Here is a 17,374-nt window from a genome sequence, read left to right as displayed (position 1 = left end):
TGTGCTCTCTTGGGGAGAATCACTAGACTAAATTCAAGAATTGCATCAGAGGATATTTGACCAACCTGGATCAGAATCAACCAGCTAAAATGAGATAGACTCAAAGGGCTAAGAAGTTTGAAATCGGGCAGATATATATTTGAATTCTAACTGCAGTATTTACTACCTGTGCACTGATTTACTCATTGATTTGACAATCATTCCTTTTAATGGTCTACTACATGCCAGAGGCTGTCCTAGATCCTGGGAATAATGAAGTCTAATATTAGTGACGCACTTTGCATGTGCCTAGCATGCCCTTGACATGTGGTCAATATTATCAGTACATCCTTTACTAGTTTTGACATCTAAAATTCAGACACTGACACCCTAAGGGATGAAAAATATGTCAACATGGCATTTAAATGTGGTATTTAGTATGGTGCTAAATACATACAGTTTTTGAGGAATTATTCCGTCACCCAAGTTCCATCAAAATTATAAAACATGCAAAAGTCTTGGCTCACCTCTTTCACTTCCTCCTTGTTCCCTTCTAGCACAGTGCTCTGCCCTTTATCTCACATCCTACATTCCCACCCACCATAGCATTCTCATTTTCCAGAAGTTTAAATTAAATCAGACTACCTAGAGCCTAATCTCAAATTCACCAAATCCATCTTGAACATTGCCTGAATAAAATAAATGGGTGTTTGCGAACAGTCCATCAACCCTGTATATCATCCAGCGTCCCAGCCCCCACGGGAGAATGCCCTCCTGGGGCTAACCTGGATTGGGTGGATTCTGAGGGGCAAGTCTGGCCAGGAGAGGGTCTCTTCCTTAGAGATTCAGATTTGCCAAAATGGAGAATAGGGGAAGTGGAGTCGGATGGAAGGCAGGGAGTCCAAAGGCATTGCCCAAACAAGGGCAAGGAACTGAGGCAGATACCAAGGGTTGGAGAAATAATCCAGGGTGTGAAGGAGCTGTGGACTTGAGTCTAGTGCCTGGTGGACTGAGCAAACGGCATGTGACCTCCAGGAATGCACGAGACAGGGCTGCTGCTGCCCCGGTGCTTTCTGAGCTGTGATGTGAAGGTAATCTGCAGAAACAACATCTACATCCTAAATGGCCCTCCAGTTAGTGGACTATTTGGGACATAAATTTTTGAGCAGATGGAATTCTGATATTCCTTGCCTTCTGAAATTTCAGGAGGACACATATCCTTCCCCTCTCTACCCTTCCTACATACACACAAAGACTGATGGTCAAGAGGTTAAATAAACATTATTGAGACAGTGCTGCCTCTAGGAAGAACGATCTGCCTGAAAGATACACAGAGGTATACGAGATATAGTCTATGGCTGTACCACCCTCAACACACCAATCTTGTCTGATATGCAAGATACAGTGTTACAGTATTAAAAAAAAGAAGTTGCATACAGTTCATGTAGCTTAATCCTATCTTAAGTTTTTAAAAAATAATACTCAGGTTGTGTGAATATGCATACAAAACTCTGAAAAGGTTCCACACGAATCTGTCAACACGAATTGTTCGTAGGGTTAGGGAAAAGCATTCCATTTATAAATGTACATTTATAAAAAACAAATTGAAATACCCCAAAGCACTGTTGAATAGCTGTGTCTGCACCCCACCCCCCTGTCCTTTTTCACTTCCGTGGGGGACTCCGAACCTTGGGCAACTCAAGAAAACTGTAAACATCATCATCAACAGAAAAGAAGATGTGGGCTGATGCACTAACAAATGTGGAAAATGCCAAGGTTTCCTGTTGTTTTACGTCTGTTCTTAACAATAAGTAACAATAATTGTATTGGATTTTATCTTGTGTAATTTTACCCACACGGTTTTCTGGTTCTGTGAGAAAAAGACCTAGGTGTCTTAACTGACGGTAAGTTCAATAGAAACCAGCTGTAGGCGGACAAAAAAAATCAAATGCAAAATTAAGCTGGATTAATGGATGTGATGTTTGGTTCTTGATGGTGTATTGTTCTCTGAGCTGGTGAGAGCACAGCTCGAGCGATACAAGCTATCATTTATTATAAATGTAACATGTGCCCATGGTAAAAAACAAACAGTTCAAAACTCTATGAAACAAATAGTTGAAGTTCCCGCATCTTTCCACCCCCTACCTATTCCCCACGGTTCTCTGATAGGAACAGTTTGGAGTGTTTTCTTCTAAATGCAAAACATTTTATAGACATATATAATTTTCTTCCACAAAAGCCATCACTTTTGAAAATTGCCTTTTGTTTCTAAATCACAGACATCAAAATTGAGAGATTCAGCCTCCTACACACGGACATTTGTCCGTGTCTAAAGGGTAGATTCACAAAAATACAATTTCTGGGTCAAAGGGTATATTTATAATTTTTGATAAGTACTAATAAATCCTTTCCAAAAAGGTTGCATGGAATTCACATTTTAGAAACCTGTACACACACACACACACACACACACACACACACACACACATGTGTTCAGAAAAACAATTAAGAGGGTAATATGACATAGCCGTTGAATGTATGGGTTTTGTAATAATCCACTTCATGTTTGAGCTGTGTGACCTTGAACGAGTTCTACAACCTACAATCACAGCCCCTTTCCTCCTGGGTGGATGAGCAGACTTAATGGACACTTTCTATAACAAGATTACCACAGTGTTTATCACATCAGGAGCCCTTAATAGATACTATTAATGTGGGAAAATCTGGAAAACAAGTGTCACTAGATAATAGAAACAAACTTTCTGTGTGTTGCTTATTGTCTTAAAATATTTGAAATGTGATCATGTGGAATCAGATTAGACATCTTCTCTACAGCTCCAGAAGACAGACAGGGCTACTAATGGGTAGAGGCGACCTCACTTTTCCCAAAAATAAGATGAGTTCAGGGGCCCATAGATTATTCCATTTGGTGGGCCTATGTAAGAAAAAGGAACACAAAATTATGAACACACAATTTGGTACAAAGTCTTTGAAAGGCCATACAAGCAAAGATCTCTGAAATTTAAGATTCAGTGAATCTACTTTTCGATAAGTCACTTTTGAGGTGGTGAGTCTTCCGCGACTAGAAAATTATTTTCCAGTCATACCAGCCATCACATAGGTCTAGAAATAATGCAGGTAAGCAAGTCAAAATTTTTTTCTTTATGGTATTCTCCGGTTGATTCCTATAGTGGGTGGGAGCTGGAGTAGCTAACATCGAATAGATCTGAAATTCCTCAGTTTCTATGAATCTAGAAGTTATTACCCTATATAAAAATGGCCTAAATATATGTATTCAGAAAAAAGAAAGAACAAGTAATTCACAATGTCAGTTATTATCTTATACAATCAGTATGAAATCAGAGTTAAGTTTTTTTGGGGAAGCAAGGATTGTGTGATTGCAGTGAAACAGGAGATTGGAAAGGGGACTGGGCAGGCCCAAGAAAAGATGACAGGAGGAGACAATGGAAGGAGGAAACCAGGAAGGGAGGAAATGAGTAAGGTTGGAATATCATTGGCAGGCTATTTGGATTCTTAAAGAGAACGTGATTCTTGAGCCATGGGATTTTTCGTTAGCTTGAGGTGAGAGAATGGCTGGTGAGAGTTAAGGCAGTTGACCTCAAAGAAGCCTTGATGAGGAGCCTGTGAGAATGGAGACATGCCTTCTCGCTGTGGTTCTGTCGCTGGTTAGTCGATCTCAACCAGATCCCAAGAGTGCCTGGTAGTGTTTAACAGCAGTCCTGGGTTCAACTTCTGTTTCTGACAACTGTTAGTGATACCATCTTGGGCAAGTCACTTAATTTCTCTGAGCCACAGGTTTTCCCTCTGTGAAAGAGGATAGTTATACTTACTTTGGACATAGGTTTTTGTGAGATTTAAATTAGGTAGCATCTGAAACATTCTCCATAGTTCCTGACACAAAGCAATTAATATATGTTGACTGTCTTTATCGATTTTTTAAAAATTATGGACACCTACCAGATACTGTTTTTTGTTTTTTTTTTTTTGTATCAGGTGTAATTGGTATTCCAAACAGTATAAGATAAGTCCTCTAGGAGTATATAATCCAGTGAGTAAAATTATATATTATTATTTGCCATTCAAAGCAGTATTTGTTAGTTACATATCTAAAGGTTATTTAGAATGCAGAGGTGACTCACTTCGGGCTTCAATTAGCAAGGCGTGTGTTAGAGGAGAAGGCATTTTAGATGAGTCTCCCAAAAGGGGCAGAATTTTAAAATTGAAACTTGTAAGATATATTGAAAGAACTACCATTGATAGATACTGAACCAGTACAAATTATTGAGGCAACAGGGAAATACACAGTTAATTTTAATTTTCATTTTTTAAAGTTTATTTATTTTGAGAGAGAGTGAGAGACTGCAAACAGGGAGGGGCAGAAAGAGAGCGAGAGAGAATCCCAAGCAGGCTCCGTGCTGACATCTCAGAACCAATGTGGGGCTCAGTAGCACGAACTGTGAGATCATGACCTGAGCCAAAATCAAGTGTTGGGTGCCTAACTGACTGAGGCACCCAGGCACCCCCAGAAAGTTTTCTTATGCCCCTTGTAAGCCTCCCTCCTCACCCTAGCTTGCATTTTCTGGAATTTTATATAAATGGAATGGCTGAGCTATATGTAGGCATATGTTTAATGTTTTAAGAAACTATCAAACTGTTTTCCAAAGTGGTTGTACCATTTGATATTCCCACTGACAACATAGGAGAACTCTAATTCCTCCATGTTCTTGCCAGCACTTGACATGTTCAGACTTCTTAATTTTAGATATTTTTATGGGTGAAGTGGTATCTCATCATGCTGTGTGTGTAGTTTTTTTTTTTTTTTTTAAGTAGGCTTCACACACAGTGCGGAGCCCAATGTGGGGCTTGAACTCATGACCCTAAGATGAAGACCTGAGCTGAGATCAAGAGTTGGATGCTTAACCAACTGAGCCACCAGGTGCCCCATCACAGTTTTAATTTGCATCTTTCTAGTGACCACTGATGTCGAGCATTCTTTCATGTGCTTCGTTGCCATTAGTATTTGATGAATTATCTGTTCAAGTCTTTTGTCCATCTTTTCACTGAGTTGATCATTTTCTTACTGTTGCACTGAGTTGTTAATATACTTTTGGATATAAGTTTTGATTCAATATATGATTTGCAAATGCTTTTACTATTTTTCCATACTACTGAGTTCAATCTGCTAATATTTTGTTGAGGATTTTTGCATCTGTGTTAACTAGGGAAATTGGACTGTAGTTTTCTTTCTTTTTTTCTTGTTTTGTTTTTGTTTGTTTGTTTCGGACTGGTTTGTTTTGCCTGGATTTGGTACCAAGATAATTCTGGCTTCATAAATGAATTCATAAAATGAAATGTTCCTCTCTCTTCCATTTTCTGGAAGAGATTGTGTAGGATTGGAGTTATTTCATCTTTAAATTTTGTTAGAACTGTCCAATAAAGCCAGCGAGGCCTGGAGATTTCTGAAGATGATTTATTTTTTGCATATTGATCTTGTATCCTGCAGTACTGATAAATTCATTTATTAGTCTAGTAGCTCTTTTGAAGAACCCACTGAATTTTCTACATATTTATTCTGTTATAATTATTATTATAGAACCTATTCTATACTAATATAATAATATACTAATATAATAATATACTAATATAATATACTAATATACTAATATATATAATATAGTATATATATATACTAATATAATATAATATATTATATTATATATTAATATATAATATAATAATATAATATATAATATACTAATATAATATACCAATATAGTAATATACTAATATATACTAATATAATAATCCTATAATAATAATGATTTATTATAGAAATAAAATAAAGAGTTTTATTTCTTCTTTCCTAATTTGGATGACTCTTTTTGTTCTTGACTGATTGCCCTGGCTAGAACTGGTAGTACAATATTAAAAAAAATTTTTTTTAACGTTTATTTATTATTGAGAGACAGAGCATGAGCATGGGAGGGGCAGAGAGAGGAGGAGACCCAGAATCTGAAGCAGGCTCCAGGCTCCGAGCTGTCAGCACAGAGCCTGATGTGGGGCTTGAACCCACAGACTGTGAGATCGTGACCTGAGCTGAAGTCAGACACTTAACCGACTGAGCCACCCAGGCACCCCAGTATTTTGGTTTCTAAATGTAAACTTTTTTGTTGAAGTATAGCATAAATAGATAAAGCAAAGTGCTCAAGTTATAACTATAGCTTGATGCATTTTCACAAAGACAGCACCCTGTTGAGACCAGCTCTCATGTGTCCTAATTACTTTTACTTCTTTTTAAGTACCTTTTTTTTTTTTTTTTAATGTTTATTTGTTTTTGATAGATAGAGCATGAGCAGGGGAGGGGCCGAGAGATGGAGAGACCCAGAATCCGAAGCAGGCTCCAGGCTCCGAGCTGTCAGCACAGAGCCTGATGTGGGGCTTGAACCCACAGACTGTGAGATCGTGACCTGAGCTGAAGTCAGATGCTTAACCGACTGAGCCACCCAGGCGCCCTGCTAGTACAATATTGAATAGAAGTTGTGATATCAGATACGCCTGTCATGGTCCTGACTCATTTTTGTTTTTAAGGAGAAAGCATTCAAGTTTTTAATAGTAAATTTGATGTTAGCTATAGTTTTTCTGTTCTTTTTTTATATGCCCTTAATTAGCTTCAGGAAGTTTGTTTATAATCCATTTTGCTAAGAGTTTTATCAGTAATGGATGTTGGATTTTGTCAAATGCTTTTTCGTATCTATTGAGATAATCATGTGGTTCCCCTTTTTGAGTCTGTTAAGATGGCAATAAATCCATCTGTTTTTATAATCCAGCAATTCCACTTCTGGGTATTTATCTAAAGAAAATGAAAGCACCGATTTGAAAAGACATGTGCACCCTTGTGTTCATTGCAGCATTATTTCCAACAGCCAAGATACAGAAGCCACCTAAGTGTCTACTATAGATAAATGGACAAAGAAGATGTGATACATAGATTTTTAACAATGGAATATTATTCAGCCATGAGAAAGAATGGAATCTTTCCATTTATGACAACATGGATGGACCTAGTGGTATTATGCTAAGTGAAATAAATCAGACAGAGAAAGATACATACCACATGATTTCATTTACATGTGGAATCTAAAATCCAAGCAAATGAACAAACAAAACAGAAACAGAGTCATAAATATAGAGAACAAATGGGTGGTTGCCAGAATGGAAGGGGGGAGCATATACGTAAAATAGGTGTAGAGGACTAAGAGGTATAAACTTCAGCTTTCAAATAAACAAGTCACAGGATATAAAGTATATGGTCAATAATATTGTAATAATTTGGTACGTTGACAGATGATCAACTAGACTTAGCATGATGATCATTTCACAATGTATATAAATGTGGAATCACAATGTGGTACCCCTGAAACTAATATAATATAGTCTGTCAACTACACTTCAATTAAAACAATAAAAATGGATTGATTTTTGAATATTCAAACCACTCCTGAATTCCTGGAATAAATCCCACTTGATCATAATGGATCCAGAATATTCAAACCACTCCTGAATTCCTGGAATAAATCCCACTTGATCATAATGGATCCAATTTGCTAAAATTTTGTTGAGAGTTTTTGCATTTATTTTCATGAGAGATACTGATCCATTGCTTCCTTATACTATTTTTATCTACCTTTGGTATCAGACTAATGCTGGTCTCTAGCATGAGTCGGAAAGCAGTCCTTTCTCTTTAGTTTCCTGGTTGTATATAACTGGAATTCTTTCTTAAATGTTTGATAAAATTTACCACAGAAGGCATGTTGCCCAGAAGAGATTTTATGTGTGTTTGGGGTGGAGTGGGTGAGAGAAGTTTTAAACTACCAACTGAGTTTCTTTAATAGATACACAGCTATTCAGAATTTTTATTTCTTCTTGAATGAGCTTTGATAGTTTGTGTCATTAAAGGAATTTTTTTATTTCATCTAAGCTATTGAATTTATTGGCATACAGTTGTTAGTAATATTCACATATTATTCTTTTAATATCTATAGAATCTTGAATGATGTCACTTCTTTCATTCCTGAAATAGATAATTTGCATTCTTTTTTTTTTCTTTTACAATCAGTGTGGCTTTAAGTGTATCAATTTTATTGATATCTTTTGGTTTCGGTGTAAGCTTACTGATTTTATAAATTTTCCTCTACTGGGTTTCTGTTTTACATGTTTTCTCAATTTCTACTTTGATCTTTATTATTTCCTTCTTTTGTTTACTTTGGGTTTACTCTGATTTTTTTTTCCTAGTTTTTTAAGGTGGAAGCTTGAGGTCATTAACGTAAGATAGTTCTTTTCTTTCTTTTACATTTTTAAAATGTTTTATTTATTTTTGAGACAGAGAGAGACAGAGCATGAGCAGGAGAGGGGCAGAGAGAGAGGGAGACACAGAATCCGAAGCAGGCTCCAGGCTCTGAGCTGTCAGCACAGAGCCCGATGCAGGGCTCGAACTCATGGACCGTGAGATCATGACCTGAGCCAAAGTTGGACGCTTAACCAACTGAGCCACCCAGGCGCCCCAGATCATTCTTTTCTAATATAAGCACTTAGGACTACTAATTTTCCCTTAAGGACTGTTTCAGTGGCACCCCCAAACTTCTGATCTATTGTGTTTTCATTTTCATTTAGTTAAAAAAATACTTTCTAATATCTCTTTTCATTTCTCTTTTGATTTTTTGGGTTACCTAGATGTTACTTAATTTCCAAATATCTGGGGATTTTCTAGAGATCTTTTGGTTACCCATGTCTAATTTAATTCTATTGTGGTCTGAAAGCATACTTTGTAAGACTTGTATCCTTTGAAATTTATTGAGAATTGTTTTATGGCCATGAATATGATCAATCTCACTGCTCATGGCTGGTTTTCCATAATCCCCAAGTTTCACAGATGTAGCCTGTTCCCACTGTGTGAACAGTGGGTTTCATTAGAAGAGAGGAACACTGAACTTGGGGATTCATGACTTTTATAGCAAGAAGCAGCAAGACTGTTCTTTGTTTATGGGTAGACATTACCTCATCTGTCAAGGTTGCTCATTGCAAATACAACCTCGAGAAATGGCCTCGATAAACTGCTGTCAGGGTCCTACAATTTTGGCATACCTGCAAGAATATGTAGGCATCCTCAGGACCCCGGTGGATCACCCCTCCAACGATGTCACTGAAACTCTTTTCATTCTTTTGGATTATTTTTTTTCTCTCTGTATTTTGGATAGTTTCTATTTCCATGCTTTCAAATTCACTAATCTTTTCTTTTGCAATGTCTAATCTGCACTTAATCCCGCAGTGTATTCTTCATCTCAGATATTGTAGTCTTCATGTCTAGAAGTTTCACTGAGGTCTTTTAAAAATATCTTCCATGTTTCTATTTAACTTTAAATTTTTTAAAAATGTTTGTTTCTTTTTGAAGGAAAGAGAGAGACAGAGCATGAGCAGGGGAGGGGCAGAGAGAGAGGAAGACACAGAATCCCAAGCAGGCTCCAGGCTCTGAGCTGTCAGCACAGAGCCCAACATGGGGCTCGAACTCACAAGCCACCCAGGTGCCCCTCGTTAACTTCTTGAATATACAGAACATAGTAGTAATAATTGTTTTAATGTCCTTGTCTGGTACCTAATTTGTGTGTCAGCCCTGGGTCAGTTTTGATTGATTGTTATTCTCATTATCATGGATGATGTTTTTCTCTCTCTTTCACCTGAGGGAATCTTTGATCGCTTGCCAGATTGTGGTTTTTACATTGTTGGGTGCTGGATATTTTTGTATTCCTATAAATCTTCCTGAGCTTTTGTTCTGCTATGTAGTTCCGTTACTTGGAAACAGTTCAGTCACTTGGTAACAGTTTATCCTTTTGGGTCTTGCTTTTGCGATTTTTATGACTGTTTGATGATTTGCTAGTCTGGGTTAGAGTCATGCTCATTCTAGGAGTAGCCAAGGAATAATTAGTTCCACAGTACTGAGACAAGTCATTCCCAAGTACTCTACTCTGCTCCACTGCTCTGTGAATTATGAGTCTCTGCCGTCCGGTGGTTGGAGCAGACACCCGCCTGGCCCTGCGTGAATGCTGCACAGTCTTCCCCTTACTCCTCTGAGATGGCTGTCTCAGTATATCATTTAGTGTAGGGGTAATTTCCCCCCACTTCTGAATACTCCATCTGATGCCCCGTGAATTGTGAGGTTTTCCACTCTGGCTAAGGAAAACAGGAACGACTCAGGCCCTTTATGAATTCCAAGGACCATTGCTACTGGGTCTTTTGGCTGCTCCTTTCCTTGGCCTCAGGTATTTTTCTCCCATGCATTCACTGATCGGACTAGAGGGACAGTCTCTGCAAATCTCCAGGGTTCTCTCTCTTTGCAGCTCTCTCCTCTTCTGTAATTGGGTCTTGCAAAATCTAGCCACCTTGGTCTCTCTGAACTCCCAGCCTAGGGAGACCATTGAACTATGCGTGGGTCCCCTTTTATTGTATTGCACCTTAGAATCTACCTCTAGGCAATAAACTGGGGAAATCATAGTTTTCATGTTTTTTTTTTTTTTATTTCCTTCCATCATCCTCCTTCTTTGCCTGATGACCAACGTCTTGAAAATCTTTGTTTCATAGATATTTTTTCCCTTGATTTTGGTTGTTTCAGGAAGGATGGTAAATCTGGCTTTTATTCCATCTCATCTGGAATCTGAGGTCCCCCAGTTAATTTTTTTAAGACTAAGATGACAGTTTTTGTCATTGTCGATACAGTTTCTAATTGTTAAAGTTTAGTGACAAACTTGTTCAGAGAGTATGACTTTAATGCAAAATATAAGCTTAAAATCTTAAATTTAAATCCAGGCAAATTAGTTCAGTCACTGTTTCCAAGAGTGCTTATTCCTTCAACAAATATTTGAGCACCTACTAAGTAGTAGACATCCTTCTAGTTGCTGGTAATTCCAGCCGTGAGCAAGGCAAAATTTCTGCTCTCATGGAGTTCATGTTCTTTCTAGTGAGTATGTTTCACAAAATGTTAATGCAGCATATATGCTAATTTGTCAAAGTCTTTTTGCAAAAAGCTTAAAATAATAAAAGTAAGTGATGTAAAAATTCTGAGGAACAATGATAAATCTGAGCATAGTTTCAGCTTGAAACATGTGAAGAAACTAAAAGCTTTTGAATCACAAACAGCTATGGAGCATCTGTGGGCAACTTTTACTCAATTTGGACATGAACTTCAGAAGGCACGTTTCCTGCTTATCAGCTCACATCTAGTATCCCAGTGTCTGGATTACAGTAAGCGCTTAATAAATACTCGATGAAACAAAATTTCAACCTGCTTGTCCCAAAGGACCTCACCTCGGTTCCTCCAGGGCATAACCGATAGGGAACAGCTAACCAGAACCACAGGAATGAAAAGGCTTATGTGCAACATATCAAGGCGAGTTTTAAGTGTAACATGAAGCTGGCTGCTCGTCCTCCATTGTCAGTTCTTTTAAATTTATGACTGGCAGCTGAGAGCTGATACTTCCCGCCTTTGGTTCGGTTCCTGACATTTTAACACGGTTGATCCAAGTCCCCTGCCTTGATTTCCCCCAGGTGAGGGCGGGTGGAAGAAAACGAGGGGATTGTGTAGCTGTAGCTTTTAAACTTTACTTTTCAGGCGTGTATGTGCGTGTTATCTATGGAAATACGTGGAAAACGTGAATATGCAAAGGATACATGGAAAACTTGGATGCGTTGGAGGTGGTCAGGGATCCCGACCATGGGTGCCCCCGGCCCGGGCCCGCGTACACCCACCCCTCCTCCCCTCCGCCCCGTTACCGGCTCAGGCGCCCGCAACCGAGCCCGCCGCCAGGCAGAAGGGTAAGTGGGAGGCGTGGGCTGGTGCATGCAGGCTCCGCTCGCGGCCAAGGAGGTTTGCTGCAGCCGCGCGATCGGGGACCCCCAGCCGCCCCCCGTCCCAGCCCGCCAGCACGTGCTCGGCGCAGCGGGGGCGGGGGCAGAGGCGGGGGCGGGCGGAGGGCGGGGCGGGGGCGCGGCCCGGCGGCCACGTGACGGGCGGCGCGGGTATTAAGCGGCGCGGCAGCCGCTCGCGGCTCGAGCTGGTGCTTCGCCCGCGACCCAGCGTCTAGGCGTGCCGCCCCGAGAGGAGCCGCGCGAAGGTCACCCCGCGCCCGCCAGTCCGCCGCCCGCGCCTCTGCCGAGCTCCGCGCGCCCGCCGGCCCCGCCGCGTCTCCGCCCGCCCGTCCGTCAGTCCGTCCGTCAGTCCGTGCGCGCCCCGCCGCAGCCCCGGCCCCCCCGAGCGCCATGAACCAGATAGAGCCCGGCGTGCAGTACAACTACGTCTACGAAGATGACGAGTACATGATCCAGGAGGAGGAGTGGGACCGCGACCTGCTCCTCGACCCGGCCTGGGAGAAGCAGCAGAGGAAGGTCAGCAAGGGCCCCGTGCCCGCCGTCTGCGGGCTCGGCCCGCGCGTCCGTGTGTCCCGGTCCCCCCGCGGGCTCGCCCACTGCGTGCACCTGCGAGTGGGCGCGTGGTGGAGGTGTTGTGTTGTCCAGTGTCATCGTAGCCCGCGTGCCCCGTGAGGAAGGAGAACACGTCCAGGGACGGGCACGAACCCGGGCTCCCTGCGTGTGTGCGCGCGCGCGCGAGTGTGTGTGTGTGTGTGCGCGCGTGTGTAAGTAACTGAAGAGTCACAAAACGAAAAACGTTAAAAGGGGAACAGTGTGTGTGTTTCTGCTTTAACCAGTGTCAGACCAGAACCTGAAAGTCTCAGGTCGGTCTGCTCCCGATCCCTGGAGTCTGTGACCTTCGCCGCAAGAGTTATACTAACCTGCACCACTGTGTTCATTTGCCCCCAGCCCATCTCTCCTCAAATAAAAATGTCAAGTGAACATCAGCGTCAATGGGATAGTCACAGGGCTGCCCGAAGAGTAGATTTGCAAATCATTTCTTAAGTGTTTGGGGCTCCTAAGAGAGGGATGCTGTGTGGACACTAGACATTCACCAATGAAGTAATAATTATTTCACGCTCTATTTGTGGTTCATTGAGGTAAGCACACAGGGACGAGGGAGTCAGCCAACTCTGAAAGCTCCCGGCCCAACTTGGTTGGCGCTGTGGGGGCCCAGTGGAATATTCCACTATTTCAAGGTTTCTTCTTGATCCCCTTGGCTGGAACACGTAGAGAATGTTCACCAGGAGGCTAAACCCACCTCCTGTTTGACTGGGCACAGAACCTGGTGGGGTCAGACATGCCATCGCAGACCTGCGAACCCAACTTTATGATGACAGTGTCATGACAAAAGCAAAGTGCCCTACACTCCCCCCTCCCCTTTTTTTCTGGGGGTGGAGCAAAGTGGATTTCCCTTCTAAGGACCTGCTTTGACGTGAATAACCTCTGTTGACCATATGTGTGCATAGGAAGTGTAGCTGCCACTGTGAGTGAGTGTGCTGTATTACTTGGTGAATTAGTGTACGACCGTGGGAAACACGTACATCTGTACTTTCTCTCCCAGTGAGCAGTGTTAGCGAAGGATCTCTCCTGGAAGGATCTCTCCCTATTTGGATAATTGTCAAATAGCCAAGCATTGTTTTTATATCAAGATTCCTCTTTGGTTGTCTACCCTCTCTGGTAAAAATACATTTACTGTTACTACTTTAAACCTCAAATTTGGCTATATTTCACCCTCCACGTTAGTTTCCTAAGACTTCCACTATCCCCACTTTCTTGGAAACCAGAGAATTGGAAGTGATAAATATAAAGGAAAATAAAATTTCAAATCTTCTACAATTTTTAAATGACATTGTGAGGGAAAACACATGGATTATGAACGTGTCATCTGGACTAGGTGATGCATTGTCAAACAGAAGTTCAAAAGTGACTTTAATTTTTAGCATGAGTGTTTCTCTTTAAAAAATTTCCCCAAAGTTTTGATTGGTACACTTTCATGGTCATGGGTTTTTGTTTTTTTTTGTTTTTTTTTGTTTTTTTTTTTTTTTGTATGGGAAACAGTAAATAGCTAAGGAATGGGGCAGATAGTCTGCCCATCATTTTTAGGAATAATAGTCTGATCACAATGGTTTCTGCTTTTGTTTTTTAGTTTTGGATAGAGCTGATGTCAGTTTCCAAAAGCCACATTGACATATATCTCCTGTCATATTTTTTTTAATGCATTCACAATATTTTTTGATATAATGGCATTGTTGTAATTTTTGTTTTAAGTTTGGGATACCTGCATGAATATAATATGATAATTGGATAGCCCTTGACATACATTATTATACTTCCTGATCCCAATTCAAAAGAATGCTAAGTTTAAAGTGAGAATTTATTTTTATTTTTATTTTTAAGCTAAATCACACACCGATCTTGCGGGTGTGAGTGGGGAATCCACTGCATTAGGACACAGGTCTGGACAGATCCAGAAGAGAACTCTGTTTCTACTTTTGGTATAGAACCTACTCAGGTCAATAAAATAATATCGAGCTGTGAGCTCAGTGTAGCCAGAGCAGTGGCCTCTATTTATGTCGTATGAGACAAACTGTTGGAACAGGACAAGGGTAAAATGCCATTGTTTCTATTGTGGGCTACCTTCTCCACACTTGCCATTTCAGTGATATGCTGGGTATGAGATCTGTCAACAGATGCTGGTAACACACGATGACGTGTGTAGCGTTATAATGGATGCGGTGCCTAATTATATCCACGGTTCAGAGAGTCTCATGGGCTGTGGTAATCCTTGCTCCCTGGTGTGGAATTCTTTGCTACAGAAGGACTTAACATAAGTAGAGTGCTTGTTTTTTTCTTTTTTTTTTTTGATTTTTACAAATTTTGGTAAGAAACATAAAATTGACCATCTTAAGCATGTTTCAGTGTGCAGTTCATCGGAATTAAGAATATCCACATTGTTGTGTTATGCAACCAATCTTCTGAACTCTTTTCATCTTCCAAGACTAAACTCTGGATACCCATTAAAGAATAAGTTTGCATTCTCCCCTCTCCCCAGCCCCTGGCAACCACTGGTCTACTTTCTGTCTCTAAGAATTTAACTCCGCTAGGGACCTCATATAGGTAGAATCATAACAGTATTTGTCCTTTTGAGTCTGGCTCATTTCACCTAGCATAATGTTCACAAGGTTCACCCGTGTTACGGGCTGTGTCAGAATTTCCTTCCTTTCTAAGGCTGACTGATATTCCGCTGTATGTATCTTCCACGTTTTGTTTACTTATCCGCAGGTGGACACTTGGCCTGCTTTTGTCTATTGTGAATAATGCTGGCATAAACATGGGTGTACAAATACCTTTTCATGACCCTGCTTTCAATTTTGCCGGTTTTATACCCAGAAATGAAATTTCTGGATCATGCGGTAGTTCCATTTTCAATTTTTTTGAGGAAGTGTGGTGTTTTTTCCAAAAAGAGGCAATTTAGAAGACACTGAATTTAGCATAAGTATGTGCGGGCATCTCGAAGGCATTTCTCTTTCAGGGGTGTTTAGTAACAGGGGTAGGGATATACATAGTCATGTAAGTTAGGCTGTCTTCAGTGGACTTTTGAAACTCCTAGAGCTTTGGTATTGAGAAGCAAGCTTCTCTTGGAACCAAGGAACACATTCAACCTTCAGTTCAACGGAAGCCTAATCAGGAGGTGACTTGTGAGAACAGCAATGCTGAATATGTGTGCTATCTCTGTGAGCTTGGGGCGCTGTCCTTCACTCTGGGAGCCTCGCACAGGCCTTTTAAGGAAATGGCTATGTGTTTTGAAGTATAAAGGGTCCCTCCATCCTTAATTTGTTTATGGCTAGAGGACGGATAAACTTTCGTACCAGTCGTCGGGAGAATAAGAGAGTGGCTCATTTATTCTGTATTCGGAACCCTCACTGGTTTTAATCATTCTGGAGAGAAAGTCAAGTTGTTTTGCACGTCTGTAATTTGAGGGTCCGATTCACCATTCACCCTGGAGCAAGTCTGCCATCCAGGCCACAGTGTTGCCGTGTCAGCTCAGGCAGCATGGACGGACATGTGTGGGAGCAGCTGCCCACAGGGTCCAGGTTAAACAGAGAGCCCGGGGACCTGAGAGTTCTGTGTTCTGAGGAGAGCAGCTGCTGGTTAAGGGCACAAGGTGAAGGCTGCTCCCCGCTGCGTGTTGCAGTCTGCCTCTGCCTGATTATTTCCCTGGAGAAAAGGCACTGTGTGTTCCAACAAGGTGAATGGTTAATGAAACGCTTGTGAACTTTCTCAGATTGATGAGACCTAGAGGAATCCCAGTGCTCCCTGGTACTCTCCGACCGCGATCAAGTCCCTAAGCCTTCAAGTTTCTGTTTCTTTATCTAGAAAATAAAGACGTGAGACCTTTCTCACCTCGTCATGCTTTTCAAGATCCAGTGGTTACATCAGTTTACGTTGAAGGGGCTTTAGACACTACACATGTTCAAATGTTATTACCTTCATGTGGCAAATATTTGTTTTAGCAACTGGTGTAATGGTGGTTAGCTGTGCCGTAGGTCTGCACTTGGACTGCTAGGGGACAATGAAGCACAGATTTGTTCCTTAGTGACTTTACTGTACTTTTGTTTTTTTATTGCGGAGAAATATATATAATACAAAATTTACCATTTTAACCATTAAAATGTTTTTTTAGTGGTTATTTTTGAGAGAGGGAGACAGAGAGAGACAGAGCACACATGGGGGAGGAGCAGAGAGAGAGAGAGATAGAGAGAGAGAGACAGAATCCAAAGCAGGCTCCAGGCTCTGAGCTGTCAGCACAGAGCCTGACATGGGGCTCGAACTCAGGAACCATGAGGTCACGACCTGAGCTAAAGTTGGTTACTTAACTGACTAAGCGACTCAGGCGCCCCTTAACCATTTTTAGGGGTACGATTCAGTGACATTAATACATTCACATGGCCATGCAGCCATCATCCCCATCCATCTGAACTTTTCCATCATCCCAAACTGAAACTCTGTGCCCACTAAACCCTAACTTCCCATCATCCCCCTCCCCTGATATACATTTTTTTAAAGTTTATTCGTTTATTTTGAGAGAGAATGAGGGTGTAAGGGAGGGGCAAAGAGAGAGGGAGACAAAGAATCTGAAGCAGGCTCCAGGCTCTGAGCTGTCAGCACAGAGCCTGACTCGGGGCTCGAACTCACAGACCACGAGATCATGACCTGAGCCAAAGTCGGACGCTTAACCAACTGAGCCACCCAGGCGCCCCTTGGTGTACTTTTAAAGAGTGGATTTACACACTTGAACACTTAGAAAATAAGACGTTGTTTAACATTAAGTGCCAGCGCTCATTGTGTAAAGAACAAAAATTATGGGAGGTCAAATCAGGAAAGTCATCGTGGGTGAGAATAATGAGGAAGTAGC

General features: G+C 41.2%; 1 protein-coding gene across 3 annotated transcripts in view; it reads left to right on the top strand.

The window, feature by feature from the left end:
• The first annotated feature begins 12,093 nt into the window (after positions 1-12,093).
• Positions 12,094-17,374, top strand: part of ACTN2 (actinin alpha 2) — a 72,844-nt gene continuing 67,563 nt past the window's right edge. For 2 of the 3 annotated variants that reach the window (XM_025915084.2, XM_086679592.1), the window contains exon 1: positions 12,159-12,432. In XM_025915084.2, coding sequence (XP_025770869.1) covers positions 12,307-12,432 — 126 coding nt within the window. In that variant the 5' untranslated portion in view covers positions 12,159-12,306. Of the gene's footprint in view, positions 12,433-17,374 lie in introns of all 3 variants that reach the window. The other variant, XM_025915083.2, reaches the window with a different exon arrangement.

Source organism: Puma concolor, chromosome D2 (assembly GCF_028749965.1).
Source record: "Puma concolor isolate L17-30 chromosome D2, mPumCon1.1.hap2, whole genome shotgun sequence".
Taxonomy (NCBI): domain Eukaryota; kingdom Metazoa; phylum Chordata; class Mammalia; order Carnivora; family Felidae; genus Puma; species Puma concolor.
The sequence above is the reverse complement of the archived record's forward strand: the minus strand, read 5'-3'. Positions and strand labels throughout refer to the sequence as shown.